This window comes from Equus quagga, chromosome 3 (assembly GCF_021613505.1).
Source record: "Equus quagga isolate Etosha38 chromosome 3, UCLA_HA_Equagga_1.0, whole genome shotgun sequence".
Taxonomy (NCBI): domain Eukaryota; kingdom Metazoa; phylum Chordata; class Mammalia; order Perissodactyla; family Equidae; genus Equus; species Equus quagga.
The window spans coordinates 54284696-54307652 of NC_060269.1; the positions used below are offsets into that span (position 1 = coordinate 54284696).

Consider the following 22957-nt stretch of genomic DNA (forward strand, 5'->3'; position numbering starts at 1 on the left):
TTGTGGCTTAGTGCTTTTCTCATTAATATATTTTAAGCAGCTCAGCACTAGGTTTGTGAGTGTTTGTGTATGTATATTTGTGTACCTGAATTCTAAATTTAAAGAAAATCATTTGTACTGAATTGAAAAACTAGTACAATAGTATTATGTCATCTATTGACATAAAGAAAACCACCAGAAAAAATTAAGAACAGACTTCAAATTTTACCTCTTCTTGAATAAGAAATAACTTTGTGGGGTTCTTCAGGGAATGAGTGACCTCAGCCTTCCCTAGTGCCCAGTTCCTTTCAATCGATTAGTGTGAAAACATCCATCCAGAATACCTTACTACTATAATTACTGTGACATTTATACATTTTGAGCTTTGAAGTTTTTTTTTTTTTTTTAAAGATTTTATTTTTTCCTTTTTCTCCCCAAAGCCCCCCGGTACATAGTTGTGTATTCTTCGTTGTGGGTTCTTCTAGTTGTGGCATGTGGGACGCTGCCTCAGCGTGGTCTGATGAGCAGTGCCATGTCTGCGCCCAGGATTCGAACTAACTTAACACTGGGCCGCCTGCAGCGGAGCGCGCGAACTTAACCACTCAGCCACGGGGCCAGCCCCTTGAAGATTTTTTTTTTAAAAGAGGGGGGAGGTGCAAATTAGGGGAGGTGACTATTTCAGAGGATTCCCTGTGCTGCAGTAAGTATTTACTTTAAAATAGAGATCAACTACACTTGATCTTTATCATCTAGCTATTGTAGTCCTACTACCCTGTATAGACACTAAATCTGCAACATATGAGTGAAATACAAAACTACCCTTAAATTTTAGAATTTCTACCATGGATGTGTTCAGAAGGAACATGTACTTGGTATAGATCAAAAGACATTCTGTATTTATTTGAAACATCTAAGAGCTTTCCACTTATATCTTGGTTTAAAAAAAAAAAATCTTAATTGTTTTTTTTTTTCCTTGTAGCCCAGTGGCATCAGCAGCCACAGAGCACCAAGCCAAAAAAAGTACGGCCCTCAGCCAGTCGCTATGCAGCACTTTCGGACCAGGGACTAGACATCAAAGCAGCGTTCCAACCTGAAGCCAGTCCATCTCACCTAACACTGAATACCGGCCTGGTAGAAAGTGAGGACCTGTAAGCCAACATTCTTGTCAAAGCTGAAACACTGAAACAGCCATTGCCTTGACCAACATATTCCTTTGTCACATTATGTAAAAGGCAAAAAACATACCTTCTATTTCTATAAGAAATAAAAAGACACCAAAATAATATTTTTCTTACTTGATATACCAAACTTAACTTAGAGTTTAAGTAGGCGATGCTAATAGAAATGTACACATTGCACAGAAAATTCACGTTCATCATCCAATTTAAAACTTTTGGAATTGCTGTGATTAAAGTGGTCTGAAATGCCAAAATGCTAAAGGAAATCAGTTGTTCAAAGGTAACCACAATTTGTACTATCCCTAGTGCCTTTAAACACTAGCTATAGGTGCTACATAGCATGACCGTGTGGGGTGCTGAACAAGATGCAATTGTACCACAAATAATTCTAAAATGATCTCAAGTGGCAGTGTCTTCAGACAGCTACAGTAAACCAAGTGCAATATGTGAGGATGAAAAAGGAAGAGGAAATGACAAAGAAATCCAAGTAAATGCCTTGTCTTTGCAAATTGTTTTACATTAAATCATAAGGAAGGAATTACTTGACTTAATTTTATTAGTATCAAGAGTTTTCTAACAAGGTTAATACCTTAGTTCTTAACCTTTTTTTCTTTATGTGTAGTATTTTCTTTTCATGCTACCTTGGTAGGAAACTTACAAACCATGTTAAAAGGCTAATTTAAATATAAGTAATATAAAGTATTCTGAATAACGCAGAACTATATTAACAAACAAACAGTCCATTCCACAGAAGGCATCCAGACCACCCACATGACCAAGGCATAGTATTTGGAGGAAACGGGTTTGGAAGCAGGGAGGAGAATGAAGGAAAATGCTGCCAGCGCACTCAGTGAATTCACTTAGAGAAAAGCAGAAGGGGCAGGAGACATGGTAAAGGCCAGGCTTTTCTTTGGTTTTCTTCAAAATTAGTCTAAAATGTGGGTGAAAAAAACACTGCCATTCACAAGTTAGGGAATCTAGGGTCGGCTGGAAGTTTGCTATGGAAATTTCAGTGTGTCGAAGTTTGTGTGGTAGCTGAAGAGTTTAGATGTGTCGAGTAAGTTGAAAATGGACTGAGACTGCAAGACTGGCATAAGCGAGAAACTGCCTGTAGGATCTAGTGTGCTTGAGGGAAATGGAGACTTAGGGGAGACGAAAACAGGTTTGTGCCAAAATGTATTTATTTCAATGGCACCGAGCTACGGTGAATGGAAAATATTCATTCACTTCCCTGCTGCCACGACACCTGGCCTTCAGAAGGTGCTGGGTTCCGAGTGTTTGTAAAGGCATCTCAGCAAGGACTGAGCTGTGAAGGCCTATGATTCCGCATCAGCTAGATTGAGTTGATTCTGACCAGACTTGATGGTTTTAAGTCGGAACCAATAAACTTTAAAAAGGAGAAAAAACAATTTGGCCTAATATTATAAAACATGAGGCTTTAATGGTACTTTGCTATGAAAAGAAAACACTGTATTCCTTATGCAAAACACATATATCTTTCATTATTTATAATAAAAATGTTGAACTCTCTTAGCTCAGTTACTCAATTCAATATGTAGTATTTTTTAAAATAATTTTATATCTGTGTACCACCCCATATATTTCATATTACTGCTTCACATGTCCAGCTTTCTATTCTTTTTAAGAACACCAACCAACCAAGTTTTAAATGATTAATAGACTTGAGCACTGGGTGGCAGATGTTCTATGCAGAGTGGTACAGTTTTCTTTGACCACACTTATACGCATTGCTAATACAGAATTTAAGATACCATAAAAGTCTCTCTTGGGCCTATCTATATTGTAGAAGTATGACTTATGTCATATCTTACTTGCCAAATTTTTCTGAATGTGACTTTTTGCTAATTTGCTGGGTTTGGGATTAAGTAGCATTATTTTGCCACCTTTTATGTTGTATTTATAAAAAGACAAAGTGCTATCATACTACTTTGGATTGTTGTGCTGGTGTAATGTGGATTTAACATCAATAAATATTTAACAAATAACAGTTGCAATTTTGTGAAGCAAAAATTCAGTTTTAGTTTTCTATTGCTACTAGAATAATAAATTAGTACAAACTTAGAGGCTTAAAACGACTCTCATTTATTAGCTCACAGTTCTGTAGGTCAGAAGTTCAGACACGATATGGCTGGGCTCTCTGCTCAGACTTACAAGGCTCAAATGACTGTGTCCACTGGACCACATTCTCATTTGGAGCTTGACAGCCAGCAGCCACTCTCAACTCCTGCAGGCCACCTGCGTTCTTATCACGTGGTCCCCTCCATCTTCAAAACTAGCAGTGAGAATCTCCCTCACGACAAATCCCCCTCATAGCTTGACTCTCTTGTTAAAGAAGGGCCCAGCCCCCTTCAAGAGATCACCTGTTTAAGCCAGGCTCTTAAAATCACCTGATTTGAGAACTAATTACAACTGCAGAATCCCTTCAAAGCAGTACCTAGATTTGTGTTTGATTGGATAACTGAGAGAAGGTGTGTGTACACCAGAAGATGGGGCTATTAGGAGCCATCTTAAAATTTTGCCTCCCATATCAGTTTATTGTATATATGCATGTAAATAATACTAGTTCTTGTGATGCCCCATGGGAAAAGTATTCTGTGACCACATACCATAGCCCTTCTCTTAGAAATTAAATTTACAAGGTTCTGGGTCAAGATGGCGACACAGGAGGATCCTGAACACATCTCCTCCCCACAGACACACCAAATCTCGAATTACATACACAACATTTCCCTCTGAATGAAAAAAACCCAAAAACTCCTATGCATCGGGCAAATGAGAAAAAACCCACATCAAAGCGGATAGGAGAGGCTGAGACACAATCTTGCCAAAAACCCACCCCCAGCATGGTGACCCACAATCGGGAAGGAACTCAACAACCATGAGCTTCTCTAAAGAGGAAAGGATTTGAACCCCACATCAGGCACCCCAACATTTAAGACTTGCATCTAAGAGATGAGCCCCCAAAACATCTAGCTTTGAAGCCAATGAGGCTTGCATGCACAAGACCCACAAGGCGATAGCAACCTGAGAGACAGTTCTTAAAAAAGCTCTCACGGCCTCCCCGACCCCAGGGCCCAGCACAGAAGTAGCCAACTGCAAAGGGCTGGTCTTTCTGTGAAAGAGGCCTATTGGCCTACCTTAAAGCTTCAGCCTGAGGGCTAGGCACCTAATTTAACCCACATCTAGGGACCTACTGAAATACTCTCCAAAGACAGGAGCCGGCAGGCACCATCTTTGTGCTCTCCCTCTGCGTCACTCCAGGTCACAGGTATCTCCCAGAAAGAAGCTTGTGCACATGTCTGGCACCGTGGTTTTTGTAGCTGCCATACAGCAGACACCCTTTGATCTGCCTCTGGTGGGCAGTGGGACTTACACTAGCAGGCCCCATAGGACTGTGAGGGACAGTTCTTAACTGGCTACAGCCCCAGGGCACAGCAGAGAGGCAGCAGACTGACACACAGTCCTTTTGTAAAAGAGAACAATTAGCTTGTCTTCATAGCTGCCACCTGCGGGGCAGGCTTCTGATTAAACACACATCCAGGGGCCCACTGAAATCCTCTCCAGAGACCTCGGAGGGTGAACACTATCTTCACACTCTCCCTCTGCCTCGCTCCAGGTTGCCAGAATCCCCCAAAAAGGAGCTTGTGCACACATCTAATGCCCTGGTTTTATCAGCTGTCTGCCAGGGGACGCCTTTGATAGCCTGGCTCTGGCAGTTAGGGGGGCTTACATTTGCAGGTCCTATAGGACTGTAGTGGAGAGACAGTTCTTAACCAGCTATGCTCCCAGGCACAGCATAGATAGTAGACTGAAACGTAACCCCAGTCTTTCTGTGAAAAAGGGCAATTAGCTTGTCTTCATGGTTATGGCCTAGAAGGCAAGCTTCTAATTAAACACACATCAAGGGGCCAACTACAATCCTCTCCAGAGGCAGAGGAGGCCAAAAGACACCATCTTCACATTCTAAATTTGCCCTGCCCCAGGTCACATGTGTCTCCAGGAAAGAAGCTTGTGTACAAATCTGGCATCCCAGCTCTTGTGGCTGCCACCCAGAAGGCACATCCCTTGACAGTTTGGCCCTGGTGGCCAGCAGGGCTTGTGTTCACACGTTCAACGGATGGTAGCAAAAACTCTCAACTGACTGTAAACCCAGGGCTCAGTGCAGAGGCAGCAGACATAAGCCCCCTTCTCCAAGTCTTCCCCTGAAAGAGGTATATTTGAATACTTTAAAAGCTGCTGTATGAGAGTCTGGCTTCCAATCAGCCTGAATCTAGGAGCTGACTAAGGTCCTCCCCTTTGGGACACTGACAGGTCTTGGTACACCCTCATCTACTGGAAACCACTAAGAATAAGGTAGGCTGCTTGGATAATCACAAAGATTTGAGAGACAACCAAGAGTTAGGGCAGGATTAATAACAAGAAAACATATGAAAAGATAAATCTCACCGGTAAAGGTAAATATACAGTAAAGGTGGTAGACTAATCACTTATAAAGCTAGAATGAAGGTTAAAATGCAAAAGGAGTAAAAATTATAAGTACTAGGTCTGGCCTGGTGGTGTAGTGGTTAAGTTTACGTGCTCTGCTTCAGCAGCCTGGGGTTTGCAGGTTCAGATCCCAGGCACGGACATAGCACCACTTGTCAAGCCATGCTGTGGTGGCATCCCACATAAAGTAGAGGAGGACTGGCACAGATGTTAGCTCAGCAGCAATCTTCCTCAAGCAAAAAGAGGAAGATTGACAAAAGATATTAGCTCAGGGCCAGTCTTCCTCTCACACACACACATACACACACACACACACACACACAAAACAACGTATAACTACAATAATTATTTAAAGGGATACACAAGATAAAAAGACAAATTGTGACATCAAAAATATAAAAGGGATGGGGGAGAGTAAAAATGTAGAGCTTTGATGCATTCAAACTTAAGCTGTTATCAACTTAAAATAGACTTATAAACACAAGTTGTTTTATGTAAGCCTCATAGTAACCACAAAGCAGAAACCTACAGGAGATACACAAAATAATTTTTTTAAAAAAAGGAATATAAGCATACTACTAGAGAAAATCACCAAACCACAAAGGAAGAGAGCAAGAAAAGAAGCAACAGAAATTTACAAAACAGCCAAAACAATTAACAAAATGACAATAAGTACCTACCTATCAACAATTACTTTAAAGGTAAGCGGACTAAATTCTCCTACCAAAAGACATAGAGTACCTTAATGGATAAAAAACCAAGACCATCTAATGCTGCCTACAAGAGACTTACCTCAGATTAAGGACACACACAGACTGAAAGAGAAGGGATGTAAAAAGATATTCCATGCAAATGGAAACCAAAAGAAAGCTGGAGTCGCTATACTTGTATCAAACAAAATAGACTTTAAGACAAAGACTATAAAAGACAAAAAAGGTTATTATATAATGATAAAGGAGTATACCCAACAGGAGGATATAACATTTGTAAATATCTATGCCCCCAACACAGGAGCACCTAAATATATAAAACAAATATTAACAGACCTAAAGGGACAAGTACACAGCAATACAATAATAGTAGGGGACATTAATACCACACTTTCATCAATGGATATCATCCCAACAGAATATCAGTAAGATCAACAAGGAAACAATGGCTTTAAATGACACATTAGACCAGATGGCCCTGACTTTCCATCCAAAAGGAACAGAATACCCATTTTTCTCAAGCACACATAGAACAGTCTCCAGGATAGATCATGTGTTAGGCTACAAAACAAGTTTTAATAAATTTAAAAAGACTGAAAACAGATCAAGAACCTTTTCCAACCATAATGGTATAAAACTAGAAATCAATTACAAGAAGAAAACGAAAATTCACAAATATGTGGAGATTAAACATAATGCTACTGAACAATCAACGGATCAAAGAAGAAATCAATATCTTCCAATGAATGAAAATGTGAAGACAACATATCAAAACTTACAGCATGCAGAAAAAGCAGTTCTAAGAGGGAGGTTCATAGCAATAAATGACTACCTCAAGAAACAAGAAAAATCTCAAATAAAGAACCTAACTTTACACCTCAAGGAACTGGAAAAGAACACACATAGCCCAAAATTAGTAGAAGTAAGGAAATAACAAAGATCAGAGTAGGAATAAATAAAATAGAGACTAAAGAGACAACAGAAAAGATCAATGAAACTAAGAGCTGCTTTTCTTAAAAGATAAACAAAATAGGGGCCGGCCCGGTGGCGCAGCGGTTAAGTTCACACGTTCTGCTTCTCGGCGGCCCAGGGCTCGCCGGTTCGGATCCTGGATGCGGACATGGCACCGCTTGGCATGCCATGCTGTGGGAGGCATCCCACATATAAAGTAGAGGAAGATGGGCACGATGTTAGCTCAGGGCCAGGCTTCCTCAGCAAAAAGAGGAGGATTTGCAGTAGTTAGCTGAGGGCTAATCTTCCTCAAAAAAAAAAAAAAGATAAACAAAATAGACAAACCTTTAGCTAGACTTACCAAGAAAAAAAGAGGAGGACTGAAATAACTAAAATCAGAAATGAAAGATGAGACAATAGAACTGATACCACAGAAATACAAAGGATCATAAGAAACTATCATGAGCAATTATATGCCAACAAATTAGACAATCTATAAGAAATAGATAAATTCCTAGAAACATACAATCTACCAAGACTGAATAATGAAAAAATAGAAAATCTGAACAGACCGATTACTAGTAAGGAGATTGAACCAGTAATCAATCTCCCAATAAACCAAATTCCAGGACCAGATGGCTTCACTAGTGAATTCTACCAAACATTTAAAGAAGAATTAACACCAATCCTTCTCAAATTCTTCCAAAAAAGAGAAGAGGAGCAAATACTTCCAAACTCATTTTTTCAAGGCCAGCATTACCCTGATATGAAAATCAGACAAGGACACCACAAGAAAAGAAAATTATAGGCCAATATCCTTGATAAACATAGATACAAAAATCCTCAACAAAATATTAGCGAACTGAATTCAACAATACACTAAAAGGATCATACACCATGATCAAGTGGGATTTACCCCAGGATACAAGGATGGTTCAACATCTGCAAATCAATGTGATACACCACGTTAATGAAATGAAGGGAAAAAATCATATGATCATCTCAACAGAAGCAGAAAAAGCATTTGACAACATTCAACATCCATGATAAAAAAAAAGAAACCTCTCTACAAAGTGGGTTAGAGGGAATGAAACCTCTCTACAAAGTGGGTTAGAGGGAATGGACCTTAGCAAAATAAAGCCCACAGCTAACAGGATACTCAACAGAGAAAGCTGAACGCTTTTCCTCTAAGATCAGGAACAAAGCAAGGATGCCCACTCTCACCACTTTTCACAGCATAGTACTGGAAGTCCTACACAGAGCAATTAGGCAAGAAAAAGAAAGAAATAGCATCCAAGTCAGAAAGGAAGAAGTAAAACTGTCACTATTTGCAGACGACATGATATTATACAGAGAGCCTTCGACTTACAACGGTTTGACAATTTTTCAACTTTATGATGATGCAAATGTGATACACATTCAGTAGAAATTGTACTTCAAATTTTGAATTTTGATCTTTTCCTGGGCCAGCAATACGTTGTATGATACTCTCTTATGATGCTGGGCAGTAGCAGTGAGCTCAGCTCCCAGCCAGCCACGCAATCATGAGAGTAAACAACTGATACACTTATAACCATTCAGTATACAAACAACCGTTTTTCAGTTTCAGTACATTATTCAACAAATTACATGACATATTCAACACTTTATTAGAAAATAGGCTTTGTGTTAGATGATTTTGCCCAACTGTAAGCTAAGTGTTCTGAACATGTTTAAGGTAGGCTAGGCTAAGCTATGATGTTCAGTAGGCTAGGTGTACTAAATACATTTTTGACTTACAATGGGTTTATCGGGACATAATCCCATCATAAGTTGAGGAAGAGCTGTACATACTCCACCACAAAACTGAAAACTCTACCACAAAACGACTAGAATAAAGTCAGTAAAGTGTCAAGTACAAAATCAACATAGAAAGTTTTCACATTTCTATACACTACTAACAAACTATCAGAAGAAAAATTAAGAAAACAATCTCATTTACAATTGGATCAAAAAGAATAAAATACCTAGGAATAAATTTAACCAAGGTGGAAAAGAGCATACACTGAAATCTATAAGACAATGGTAAAAGAAATTGAAGAAGACAAACACATGGAAAGATATTTCATGCTCATGGATTGGAAGAATATTCTTAAAATGTCCATAGTACCCAAAGCAATCTACAGATTCAATGCAATCCCTATCAGAATTCCAATGGCATTTTTCACAGAAAAAGAACAATCAATCCTAAAATTTGTATGGAATCACAAAAGACTCTGAGTAGCCAAAGCAATCTTGAGAAAGAAGAACACAGCAGGAAGCACTACACTCCCGGCTTTCAAACTACTTTACAAAGCTATAGTAATCAAAACAGTATGGTATTAGCATAAAAACAGATACATAAATCAATGGAACAGAATAGAGAGCCCAGACAGAAACTCACACATTTATGGTCAATTAATTTATAACAAAGAAATCAAGAAAATACAATAGGGAAAGAACAGTCTCTTCAATAAATAGTGTTGGAAAAACTGGACAGCCACACGCAGAAGAATGAAAGTAGACCATTATCTTACACCATACACAAAAATTAACTCAAAATGGATTAAAGACCTGAACAAAAAATCTGAAACCATAAAACTCCTATAGGAAAATATAGGCAGTACACTCCTTGACACTGGTCTTAGCAGCACCTTTTTGAATACCACGTCTACTCAGGCAAGGGAAACAAAAGAAAAAATAAACAAATGAGACTACATCAGACTAAAAAGCTTCTGCAAGGCAAAAAAAAGCATGAACAAAATGAAAAGACAACCCACCAACTAGGAGAAAATATTTGCAAATCATATATCTGACAAAGGGGTTAATTTCCAAAATATATAAAGAACTCATACAACTTAACAACAACAACAACAACAAAAATCAAAAATGGGCAGAGTATATGAACAGACATTTTTCCAAAGAAGATATACAGATGGCCAACAGGCACACGAAAAGATGTTCAACATCACTAATTATTGGGGAAATGTAATCAAAACTACAATGAGATATCACCTTACACTGGTCAGAATGGCTATAATTACTAAGACAAAAAAAAAAAAATGTTGGAGATGATGTGGAGAAAAGGGAACCCTCATACACTGCTGGTGGGAAGGCAAACTATTTGCAGCCATTATGGAAAACAGTATGAAGATTTCTCAAAAAATTAAAAGTAGAAATACTGTATGATCCTGCTATCCTACTACTGGGTATTTATCCAAAGAACATGAAATCAACAATTCAAAGAGATTTACACACCCCTATGTTCATTGTAGCATTATTCACAATAGCCACGACGTGGAAGCAACCCAGGTGTCCTTCTACAGATGAATGGATAATGAAGATGTGGTATATATATAGAATGGAATACCACTCACCATAAAAAAGACAAAATCATCCCATTTTCAACAACATGGATGGACCTTGAGGGTATGATGTTAAGTGAAATAAGTCAGACAGAGAAAGACAAATACCATATGATTTCACTCATATGTGGAAGATAAACAAACACATGAGAACAGATTAGTGGTTACCAGAGGGGAAGGAAGTGGGCAGTGGGGGTGAAAGGGGTAAAAGGGCACATATGTATGGTGATGGATAAAAATTAGACTATTCATGGTGAGCACAATGCAGTCTATACAGAAAATGATATATAATAATGTACACCTGAAATTACACAACGTTATAAACCATTATGACCTCAATAATTTTTAAAAAATAAATAAAAGGTCATCATAATCTTTTTATCATAAATATTAGAGTATGCTTGCAGTCAAGAACTTCAAGTCATAATATCAGAGTGAAGCTGAACATGCAATTGAGGGACTAAACAACCACAAAAAGCCTCTGAGAATGAACACTATACAATTTTGATATTCCCTTTTGAAAAACATTAATTTTTTAGTAAATATAAAAATATTTATAGGACTTTTATAGGTTCACTCTCAATCTTAGACTCTCGACCTTATTTTTCCCATTAAGATCTTAAGTTCCGCAACCCTAAGAGATAGTTTAATTATGAACTTAAACTATATATATGCTTTCACAAATTGTAATTATTCAAAAGAAAAAGGACACTGAAGAGTTTAATAGAAAAAAGGGTTAGGTAGAGATAATTCTTTTGGTGTTCATAAAATAAAGAACTGGACAAGATGATGTTTAATGCCACTAGAGTACAATGGAATCTATATGTATTCATTTATATTCCTACGTGGTCTAGCTCTCAATTGTTTGCATACTGACTCTCATAAATAGAGCCTGTCAAGCATACAAAGCCAGAAAAATCCATTATAAACCTATGCCGTTCAGAGCGTGTGACACTTCAGATTTTACCTATAGCATGTGATGTTTTCTTTTATTCATACTCACTCATCTGTTCTCTATGTTAAAATTGTATCTAATTAAAGAGTTTACCTACTTCATTAGGAATAACTCAATGTTAAATACTAACCACACTTTCACTACCTTCCTTCTTTTGGGAAGTTTCAAGCACCTGGTTAGCTCTTAGAGCAGTAGTTCTCCAAGCGTGATCCGCAGACCATCAGAATCTTACTACAAATACAAACTCTTTAACCCTACACCAGACCTACTGAATCAGACTCTGAGGGTGGGGTCCAGCAATCTGAGATTTAACAAGCCCTCCGGATGACTCCAACACACTAAAGCTTAAGAATAACTGTCTTAGGAGGATTGCACTCCTAATCCCCCCCTACTCAGTTGATTCTAAGAGCTATATATGTATCTGTTGTGTTCTCAAAGAATCTCTGTAAAGTAAGTAAATAATCTTCCTTCAGAAGAGGCAGTGGTATTTGCACACGGTTCTTTATAGTACCTGATGAGCATAACAGACTGATATGATAGTTTGTTCTCTGCCAATGAGACGATCTTCAAGAGGGCTCAGAAACTTTGTCTTAATTTGCTGAGTTAGTGGCTAACTGCTTCAGTAGAGGCAGCCTCATATGATCTGTTCAGGCTCTCTAGGATGCTGGATAATATCACCAGGATCCTTCCCAATTTGAGAAAGAGGATTATCTGATCAGAAAGAGAAACCTCCTCTAAGAATGTGCATTCACTCCATGAAAATAATGTACCATCACAAAATGTAAACAAGTGATAGAGAAACATCCATTTAGATGGCACTGCTGGAATACAGCAGTTAAATTAAAGGGTACCTTGAACACACATTTTCAGCTCCACTGTGTCTCCAAACACCAAAAAAAAAAACACTCCAAGGTCTTTTGGTTTTTGTTTGCTTGCTTGTTTCTGGTTTTTTTAGGCATAAATTCGAAGGGACAAAGAGAAAGGAAAGGAGACAAATGAAACAACACTTTGATAACTAGAAAGCAGACAGAAGTTGGGCACTAACTTATAGCACACCCAAAAAAGCTGAATTTTAGCCAGAATGGGGAAAACTGGAAAATAACTCAATTTCCATTACTGACCCTCTAAAATCCTCTAGAATTAGGAGTATTTGGTACTTTTGGAAGTCAAGGTGACGGCAGAGCTTAAAACAGCAGGACTGGTGGAAAATAGGTTTTAGAAGCAACTGGACTCTCTGATCCTCTCCTACCCTTTGCACAGGAGACTGGATGGTAAAATACAAAGTCCCTGGACTGGTCTGAGAGATATCAGGCACAGGTGACGAGAGAATACCATCCTAACAACTGAGGAACCAAGTGAGTGTTTACAAGCTTTCTTCCTCACTTCGGGTTCCAGAATGCTGACAGCCAGCTTTCCAGGCAGGAGGTTCTTCTCTGGGGAACCTGACCAGCTCAAGAGAAAACCAGCTCAAACACTGGTTCTCAAAGTTTGGTCCAGGAAGCCCTGAGATTCCCTAGGCCCTCTCAGAGGCTGAGCAAAGTCTAACCTATTTTCAAAATAACACTACAATGTTTTTTGCTTTTTCACTCTCATTCTCCCAGAAGTGTATGGTGAAGTTTTCAAAGACTACACCATGTGTGATATTGCAAGATACTGAAAGCAGAAACAAATGTAGGGCCAGCTGTCTTCTATTAAGCTGGATATTAAAAAGAGTCACAAAAATGTAAAATAATGTCACTTTTCCAATTTTTTGTTTTTAAAAATAACATCATTTTTCATAAAAACATATTTATATTAACATGTAATGTATTTACTTTTGTTTTTAATAAATTAAGAAAGATTTATAAAATTCAGTTTTAATTTCTATCATGGTAAATAATGAAAGATGTGACCCACATAAACAAAAGTTCTTTGGGGTCCTTAATCACGTTTTAGCATACAAAGTGGTCCTCAGCCCAAAACATTTGAGAACCAGTGAGCTAAAAAAACTGACATTGGCGGTTCTGCCAGTGAAAGCATCTGTCCATAGCATCCCATAGTGAAGACCACAGCCAACAATCTCCTTCTATGAACACAGAGCTTCCAATTTGCTTGAAAAACAAAAACAACTTTACAGGGTCCGGCCCAGTAGTCTAGTGGTTAGGTTCGTACACTCTGCTTTGGCAGCCCAGGGTTCGTGGGTTTGGGTCCTGGGCGTGGACGTACACACCACTCATCAAGCCACACGCTGTGGCAGTGTCCCACATAAAAAATAGAGGAAGATTGGCACAGACGTTAGCTCAGCAACAATCTTCCTCACCAAAAATACTCCTAACTTTTTATTTAAAAATAAAACACAGGTACAAAAAGACACTTAAAACAAATACATAGCTTAGCGATTTATTTTAAGGCTAACAATTCTTGAAACCACCATCCAGGTCAAGAAATAGAACTCTGCCAGCAGAAGCCCCTCCACACGTCCCATAGATTTATAGTTTAGTCTTGCCATTTTTTTTTTAATTGTGGTAAAATATACACAACATAAAATTTCCTGTTTAGCCATTTTTAAGTGCAAAGTTCAGTTTGCCCCTGTCTTTAAATTTAACATGTTTTTAAAATCGCTTTTAATCTACAGGTTCCACTCCATCCCTTCGTTCTTCTTATAATTTATTTGTTGAGGAAACAAGGCAGTTGGGCCTATGGAGTGTCTTACAGACTGGATTTTGTTCCTTGCTACTCATGGTGCAATTCAACATGTTCCTCTGTCCTCAGTATTTTCTGCAAATTAGCAATTGGATCTAGAGGTAGATCCAGAAACTTGATGAAATCTGACTTCAATCTAATCTGCTTTTTAATGCTCTACTGTTAACTATAAAGAAGACAGCAAGGGGGTCGGCCCCGTGGCCAAGTGGTTAAGTTCACGCGCTCTGCTTGGGCAGCCCAGGGTTTAACCAGTTCAAATCCTGGGCACGGACATGGCACTGCTCATCGAGCCATACTGAGGTGGCATCCCACATGCCACAACTAGAAGGACCCACAACTAAAAATACACAACTGTGTACCGGGAGGCTTTGGGGAGAAAAAGGAAAAAGAAAATCTTTAAAGAAAAAGAAGACAGCAAGTATCACGAAGATTTGAGGACAGCATGTAATATGATACGGATTCAAAAAATAAAGCAAGGTGCAGAAATAGAGTACAAAGAGAAGAAAACTTCTATTCTTAATAAGCTCAGAGAAATAGGAAAAAAAAAACTGCATCCAGGAAACAAGCACATGATGCAATGAATAAGGAATAATCAGAAAATAAAAAGGAACTCTTGGGAATTAAAAATAAGAAGCTAAAATTAAAAACTCAAATGTAGTTTGAAGATCTAATTGGGGAACCCTCCCAGAAAGTAGGGCGGAAAAAAGGCAGAGAGAGAGAGAGAGATTGAAAGGGTCCACCGATGGATGAAGAAACACTCACAGCAAAGCACACCATGATGGAACACTGTTAACACTGAGGGCGAAGAGAAGGCCCTAAGCAATCCCAGGGGGACACAGAAAACAGGTTGCATTTAAAACTTAATAGCAACACTGGAGGACTTAAGACAATGGAGCAATTCCTTTAAAATTCTACGGGAAAATGATTTCTAACCTAGTATTCCATACTTAGTCAATTTAGTAAATAGGAAGAATTAAGGACATTTTCAAACAATGAAGGGCTCAAAAATTTTATCTCCCATGCACCTTTTCCTATAAATTGTTGGAAGATGTGCTTTACCAAATGAGGTCACAAATGAAGAAAAGGAAGACATGCGATCCATGGAACAGGGGATCCAACAGATGAAGAGGCAAAGGAAATCTTCAAGATGATACTGAGGCAAAATCCCAAGATAACAGCCACACAGCAGATCTAGAGAACAACTAGTCAAGGTTGCAGCAGATCAGGAGACCGGAAAGATCTACTGAAGACACGAAATTGATGAATTACCCAGTGTTTCTGAATATACTAACAGGATATTTACACAATTGGGAAGGATTTGAGAATTAGTGAGTGTTGAGAACATGGAAAAGTAAACAAATGAACAAATAATACTATTATTTATTCCAAAGAAAACAAAATATTGTGCAGGAAAAGTAACCACCAAATACTACATAGCTTAACTGTTAATAGTGTTTCTATAATTATAAGACATAAGCGCTGATTATGATATAACTTTATTGGGGAAGGGTGTAATGGGAAGTGTGGTTGTACATAGCAGTGGTAGGGGTACTGGTCAAGATGTAAATCCTCATCTTCCTTACTGGGAAGCTGATATACAATGACTAATTCCAAAAAAATCAAGAAATATGTTAATTAGAAATAAGGAGATTAATCCGAAATGAATCAGAGATTAAGTGATTCCTGTTTTTCAACAGGAAATGACTCTCTAAATTATGTTAATGTATAAGTGAAAAATATAAAAACTAAATTTAAATACTAAACTACAAAAATAGTATTGCTGGAGCTATGGATGGTAGATACCCTTTCAGAGAAGGCAGAATATGTTTTATGCCATTATGGTTTTCCCTTTGATTGCTTTCAGCTTGCAGCTTAGGTCACATTTCTCACTCACAAGACTTACACACTGTTTTCCCAGTTGTGGAAAATTGGAAAGCAAAGCTGGGCCACTGTGGACAGTAGCACTCCAAAGCATTCTGTAGGAACATACCCCCAGCCCACCCTCACTATGGATCAAAGGTTAAGGGCTAGGACAACCAACCTTAGAACTGACATGATGTGTATATGTCAAGAGAATGGTCAAGGCAGACCACAGAGCCTGAGCCAAGAGCATAAAGCTGCCAGCTGTGGAACAGCCATGAGCACAAGGATTAATCTCAGCTCAGTACAACAGAACTACAGGAAAGGTATCATTAAAATGAGTCAGACTCTAGGAAACCACGGGAAAGTTGCATAGTGCCTCCTCAGTTCCCTAATGGCCTAAGGGCACAAATATTCACTTCTAATTGACCCTTACCTAAGGGGCATAAGTTGTCTGATGTAAATAATACAGTCTACACAGCAGGACTGCTTTTAGAACAAGTTTTCACTCTCTAAGATATGCTCAGTGATACAGAGCACAGTTAACATTTTGTGAATAAACCAAAAATCACACTGTTCATAACCTGTATGTTTCAGATCAAGATGAATAGATAAATTTGAAAATAGGACTTGAAAAATAAGGCTCAGAAGTACATCAATAAAAGTGAAAAATACTAGAGTATAAAACAAAATGCTTCCAGCACTGGGAGGACTCCAGAGACAATGTACCAGAAGCATTCCTATCAGGAGGAATGGAAATAACATTTACTAAAGCACCTACTATGTGCCAGGCATTATACCAATACATTAAAGCTATTTTATTTAATCTTTACAACAACTCTAGGAGTTGTTACTCTCTTTTATAGGTGATGAAACAGGCTCAAAGGAGAGATGTAATCATCACAGTCAATTAGTTATAGAGTTGGTACTTGAGACCAGGACTTTCTGACTCCAAAGGCCATATCTTTCCACTAACTTCACTGTAAAAGATGTGAAACCCTCTAAAAGGACCAGGGCTTGAATGTTTATTAAAGGGCACTAAAAATTAGTGACACCATCACCTTTCAGGAGATGAGAAGTCAGTACAAGAGGTCACTCAAAATTTCAATAAGATATACACAAATAAGATTCCTATCATACTCCTGGCAAGTATAGTATGTGTTAATATCAAATATACCTACACACACTTAGATAAATATGTTAGTCAGTTAAAATAATTTAAAGATAAGGCATAGATTACTATCACTTTCAGGAAGGAAGAAATTGCCCCTTCAGGATATATTCTGAACACTACCTCAGCACCATTCATTTGAAGCCGTTATCACCCAAAAGCTTTCAGAGGAAGAAACTACTACCAAACATTTCTATTTAGACTAAACTAAAAGTGATTCTGCTTACTAAACACAATTTAGAGGCTTCTAATTAAAACACTAAATAATCAACTTGGTTGTTTTGGCAAATGCCATGCAAGATGACCATATGACATGTTATTACAAGACTATCACAGTCGTACGTCGCTTAACAACGGGGATATGTTCTGAAAAATGCGCCGTTAGGCAATTTCATCATTGTGCGAACATCATAGAGTGCATTTACACACACCTAGATGGTATAACCTACTACACACCTAGGCTATATGGTTCTAACCTTTTGGGACCACTGTGATATACGTGGTCCGTCGTTGATTGAAACGTCGTTATGCAGCACATGTCAAACTACAAATAGAAGATTCTATTATTATGAAAGAAGGGGGAAACAGACTTGAGAACAGCCAGAAATCTCTGCTATCCAGGAAATAGATCATCCAAGACAGAAATAAGCCAAAAGAAATTTCCAGGATGGTGGTAAAGTTCCCGTTTGAAAATTGTACAGCACACTGAAAAGCATTGTCCAGATTGGAAGAGGTATATGGGGGGTACCAGGAAAGGTATCTCCAACAAACAAACAAAAACTGACAAACCATGGTGTAAAGAGGAGTCTTAGAGTTCTGGTGAAGAGTTTGGGGATAGAATCTTGATGTGTATATTTCAGACTAAACAAATATAAAACAAAACAATTAAACAATTATTAACTCTAGAAAATTTCCCAAAGTGAGAATGGGAGGAAATATAACTATAGACTACTCCATGCCTCAACTGTTGTGGTAGCTAGTCTTCAAAGTCTTTTTTTTTTTTTTTCGGTCAGAGTCCACTTTACTGAGTGCTGTACCATTTACACAAGTCAGAGAAGACAGGCCATGGCTGAATGGATCCATCTCGGGGGTTTCTGCTTCAGAAGGATGAGACAGGCCGCTCAGGACAGAGCTTGCAGGGCCCTGGAGGCAGAGTGCCAGCCTGGCTTCTGCCCTCATCATCTCCTGTCCCGGGCCCCAGGAGAGGCCCCGCCTAGAGCTGCATCTGGGAAGGTCCCCCTTCCTCCCACTGAGCTACAGCAGCCTGGGTTTGCCAGCTGCTCCGCTCCCAGCAGGGGAAAGATACCCACCTAAATGCTGACACAAGGAAGAACAAAGGGAAGGAGCCTTGGGGTCAGAGGTGTGGGTACCCCAGGAGCGGAGCTGGGTCCAGAGGACCAGGCTGGCCCACGGAGCTGCACTGGCTTCTCCTGGTGCCACGGCCTGGGGGCTGCAGGGAGGGTGGGGCTGCACCCAGCTCAGCATCTGGCCCATAGAGAAGATGCAGACAGGTAGAGGCTTTAGCATCTGGCTTTTATTAGTTACTTGTTTTCTCAAACCCAGCATTTTAAAAAAGTTCCCTGAGGTGGTAGTTTAGTCATGGGTGGAGATGGGGACGGACGAGTGGTCACTCGAGGGGAAAGCGCCTGTGTGGTGTGATGGGTGCTTCACATGTAGGACCAGGCCAAGAGGCCAGTGTCCAAAATGAACTGGCGGGTCTTCCTCTGCCTCCCTCTAGCTCGCTGGTGTCTCCCGGAAAGGAGCTTATACCCTCATCTAGTGCCCCAATTTTTGCGACTGCTGCCCAAAGAACACCTCTAGATCATTTGGCTCTGTGGCCAGCGGGGCTTATGCTCACAGGTCCCATAGGATGGGAACAAACAGAGAAGTAATTCTTAACCTGCTATGACCACCAGGGTACAGCAAGAAGCCACAGACCGAGTGCCAAATCTTTCTGTGAAAGAAGCCTATCAGCTCATCTTCATAGGTGCAGCCTAAGGGGCAGGCTTTGATTAAACACACGTCTAAGGGCTGACTGTAATCCTCTCCTGAGGTCTTGGAAAACAGGTGCTATCTTCGTGCTCTCCCTCTGCCATGCTGCAGAGTGCCAATATCTCCCATAGGGAAGCTTATACACACATCTGGTGCGCTAGTTTTTGTGGCTGCTACCCAGGGTACACCCTTTGATTGCCTGGCTCTAATGGCCAGCAGGGCTTGCATTCACGGGTCCCAAGAGACTGTAACAAATGAAGAGACAGTTCTTGGCCGGCTACCACACTCAGTACACAGTACAGACAGCAGACTGAAACACACCCCGTCTTTACGTTAAAAAGGCCTATTTGATTGTCCTGGGACTTTAGCCTGAAGGGCAGTCTTCTGGTATGGCACACATCTAGGGGTCTACTGTGGTATCCTGTGAGAACAGAGGCTGGGGGATGCCATCTTTCCACTCTCCCTCTGCCATGCTCCAGGTTGCTGGTATCTCCCACAAAGGAGCTTGCACACTCATCTGGTGCCCCAATTTTTGCAGCTGCCACCCAGGGAACATCTCTAAATTGCCTGGCTCTCGTGACTGGCAGGACTTATGCATGAGGTCCCACATGACTGTATATAGTTGCATACTTTAAAACCTGCCACCTCAGGGTCTGGCTCCCAATTAGCCGGAATCTAGGTGCTAACTGAGATCCTTCCCTTTGGGACACTGACAGGTATTGGCACACCCTCAACTACTAGCAGCCACTAAAAATAAAGTAGGCTGCTTGGACCATCACAAAGGTTTGAGAGACAACCAAGAGCTAGGTCAGGGTTGAATGATACGGTTCATCTCCCACACAAGACCATTCCTTCAAGGCTGAGAGAGGTGGCAGTTTTACTTACTGCAGAGAAACCAACACAGAGAGTCAAGGAAAATGAAGAAACAAAGTAATAGGTGCCAAATGAAAGAACAAGACAAAATCTTGGAAAAAACATCTTAATGAAACAGAGATAAGTGATTTACCTGATTAAGAGTTCAAAATAACAATCATAGAGATGCTCACTAAGCTCAGGAGAACAATGGATGAAAAAAGTGAGACCTTCAACAAAGAGACAGAAAATATAAGAAAGTATCAAATAGAACTCACAGAGCTGAAGAATATAATAATGAAGCCGAAGAACACAATAGAGGGGTTCAACAGCAGACTAGGTGAAGCAGAAGAAAAGATCAGTGAACTCAAAGACAGGGCAGTAGAACTCACTCAATCAGAGCAACAAAAAGAAAAAAGAACAAAAAAAAGCAAAGATAGCTTAAATGACTTATGAGACAACAGCAAGCAGACCAACAACTGCATTATAGGGGTCCCAAAAATAGATGAGAGAAAGAGAGGAGCAAAAGACATCTTTAAAGAAATAATGCCTGAAAAATTCCCTAATCTAGGGATGGAAATGGACATTCAAATCCAGGAAGCCCAAATAGTTCCAAAAAGATGAACCCAAAGAAACTCACATCAGGGGCCGGCCCAGTGCCACAGTGGTTAAGTGCACACGTTCCACTTCAGCGGCCCGGGGTTCACCAGTTCGGATCCCAGGTGCGGACATGGCACTGCTTGGCACGCCATGCTGTGGTAGGCATCCCATATATAAAGCAGAGGAAGATGGGCACAGATGTTCACTCAGGGCCAGTCTTCCTCAGCAAAAAGAGGAGGACTGGCAGATGTTAGCTCAGGGCTGATCCTCCTCCTCAAAAAAAATAAAAAGAAACCCACACCAAGACACATTATAACTAAAATGTTAAAAGTTAAAGACAAGGAAAGAATCTTAAAATCAGCAAGAGAAAAACAACTTGTTACACACAAGAGAATCTCCATAAGACTATAAGCAGATTCTTCAGGAGAAATTTTGCAGGCCAGAAGGGACTCTCATGATATACTCAAAGTGCCAAAAGAAAAAAACCTTCGGACCAAGAATACTGTACTTGGCAAAACTGTCATCCAGAATTGAAGGAGAGATAAAGACTTTCCCAGACAAGCAAAAGCTAAAGGAGTTCATCACCACTAAACCAGCCTTACAAGAAATGCTAAAAGGACTACTTAAACTGAAACAAACGGATGTTAATTAGTAACAGGAAAACATATGAAAGGATAAGTCTCACTGGTAAAGGTAAATATAGTATAATTCAGAATAATCTAATGTGGTAAGGTGGTGGGTTAAAAAGCTAGCTACTTTCTAAAGCTAGTATGAAGGTTATAAGACAAAAGGAGTAAAAGTAACTAGAACTACAATAATTTTTTAAGGGATACACAAGACAAAAGATGTAAATTGTGATATCAAAAACTGAAAACATGGAGTGGGGGAGTAAAAACGCAGAGCTTTAGAATGTGTTCAAACTCATTATCAACTTAAAATAGACTATTATAAATATAAGTTGTAATGTAAGCCTCATGGTAACCACAAAGCAAAAACCTATAGTAGATATATAAAAGAGAAAGAGAAAGGAATCTAAGCATACCACCACAGAAAATCATCAAATCACAAGGAAGAGAGCAAGAGAAAAAGAAAGGAACAAAGAAATTACAAAACAGCCAGAAAACAATTAACAAAATGGCAATAAGTACAATTACTTTAAAAGTAAATGGACTAAATCCTCAGTCAAAAGACACAGAAAGGCTGAATGAATTTAAAAACAAGACCCATCTACATGCTACCTACAAAATACTCACTTCAGATATAAAGACACACACAGACTGAAAGTGAAGGGATGGAAAAAGATACTGCATGCAAATGGAAACCAAAAGTAAGCTGGGGTAGCTATACTTATGTCTTATACTTAGACAAAATAGACTTTAAGACAAAAACTGTAATAAGAGACAAAGAAGGTCATTACATAATAATGAGAGGGTCAAGCAAACAAGAGGATATAATGTTTATAAATATTTATACACCCAACGTAGGAGCACCTAAATATATAAAGCAAATATTAACATACATAAAGGGAGAAATATACAGCAATAAAATATTAGTACAGGGCTTTAATAACCCCTATTTCATCAATAGATATCATCCAGAAAGAAAATCAGTAAGAGAACATTGGCATTGAACCACACGTTAGACAAAATGGATTTCATTGCATCAAAAAGCAACAGAATATAAATTCTTGTCAAGTGCACATGGAACATTCTCCAGGATACATCATATGTTAGGCCACAAAACAAGTCTTAATAAATTTAAGAACAATGAAATTATATCAAGCATCTTTTCCAACCACAATGGTATGAAACTAGAAATCAATTACAAGTAAAAAACTGGAAAATTCACAAATATATAGAGATTAAACAATACGATACTGAACAACCAAGCATCAAAGAAGAAATCAAAGAAGATATCAAAAAATACCCTGAGACAGATAAAAATAGAAATATAACATACCAAAACTTATGGATACAGCAAAAGCAGTTCTAAAAGGGAAGTTCGTAGCAATAAATGTCTACATTAAGAAACAAGAATAATCTCAAATAAACAACCTAATCTTACACCTCAAGGAACTAGAAAAGAAGAACAAATGAAGCCCAAAGTTGGTAGAAAGAAAGAAATAACAAAAATCAGAG

The 22957-nt window shown here is 39.1% G+C and overlaps 2 protein-coding genes across 6 annotated transcripts in view; one reads left to right on the top strand and one right to left on the bottom strand.

Moving 5' to 3' along the window:
• The window catches only part of PALLD (palladin, cytoskeletal associated protein), a 383758-nt gene extending 380595 nt beyond the window's left edge, over positions 1-3163 (top strand). For 3 of the 4 annotated variants that reach the window (XM_046656558.1, XM_046656559.1, XM_046656561.1), the window contains one exon: positions 959-3163. In XM_046656558.1, coding sequence (XP_046512514.1) covers positions 959-1131 — 173 coding nt within the window. In that variant the 3' untranslated portion in view covers positions 1132-3163. The remainder of the gene's footprint in view (positions 1-958) is intronic. The other variant, XM_046656560.1, reaches the window with a different exon arrangement.
• The window catches only part of CBR4 (carbonyl reductase 4), a 76521-nt gene that overhangs the window by 26161 nt on the left and 27403 nt on the right, over positions 1-22957 (bottom strand). The gene's annotated exons all lie outside the window — the stretch shown is intronic.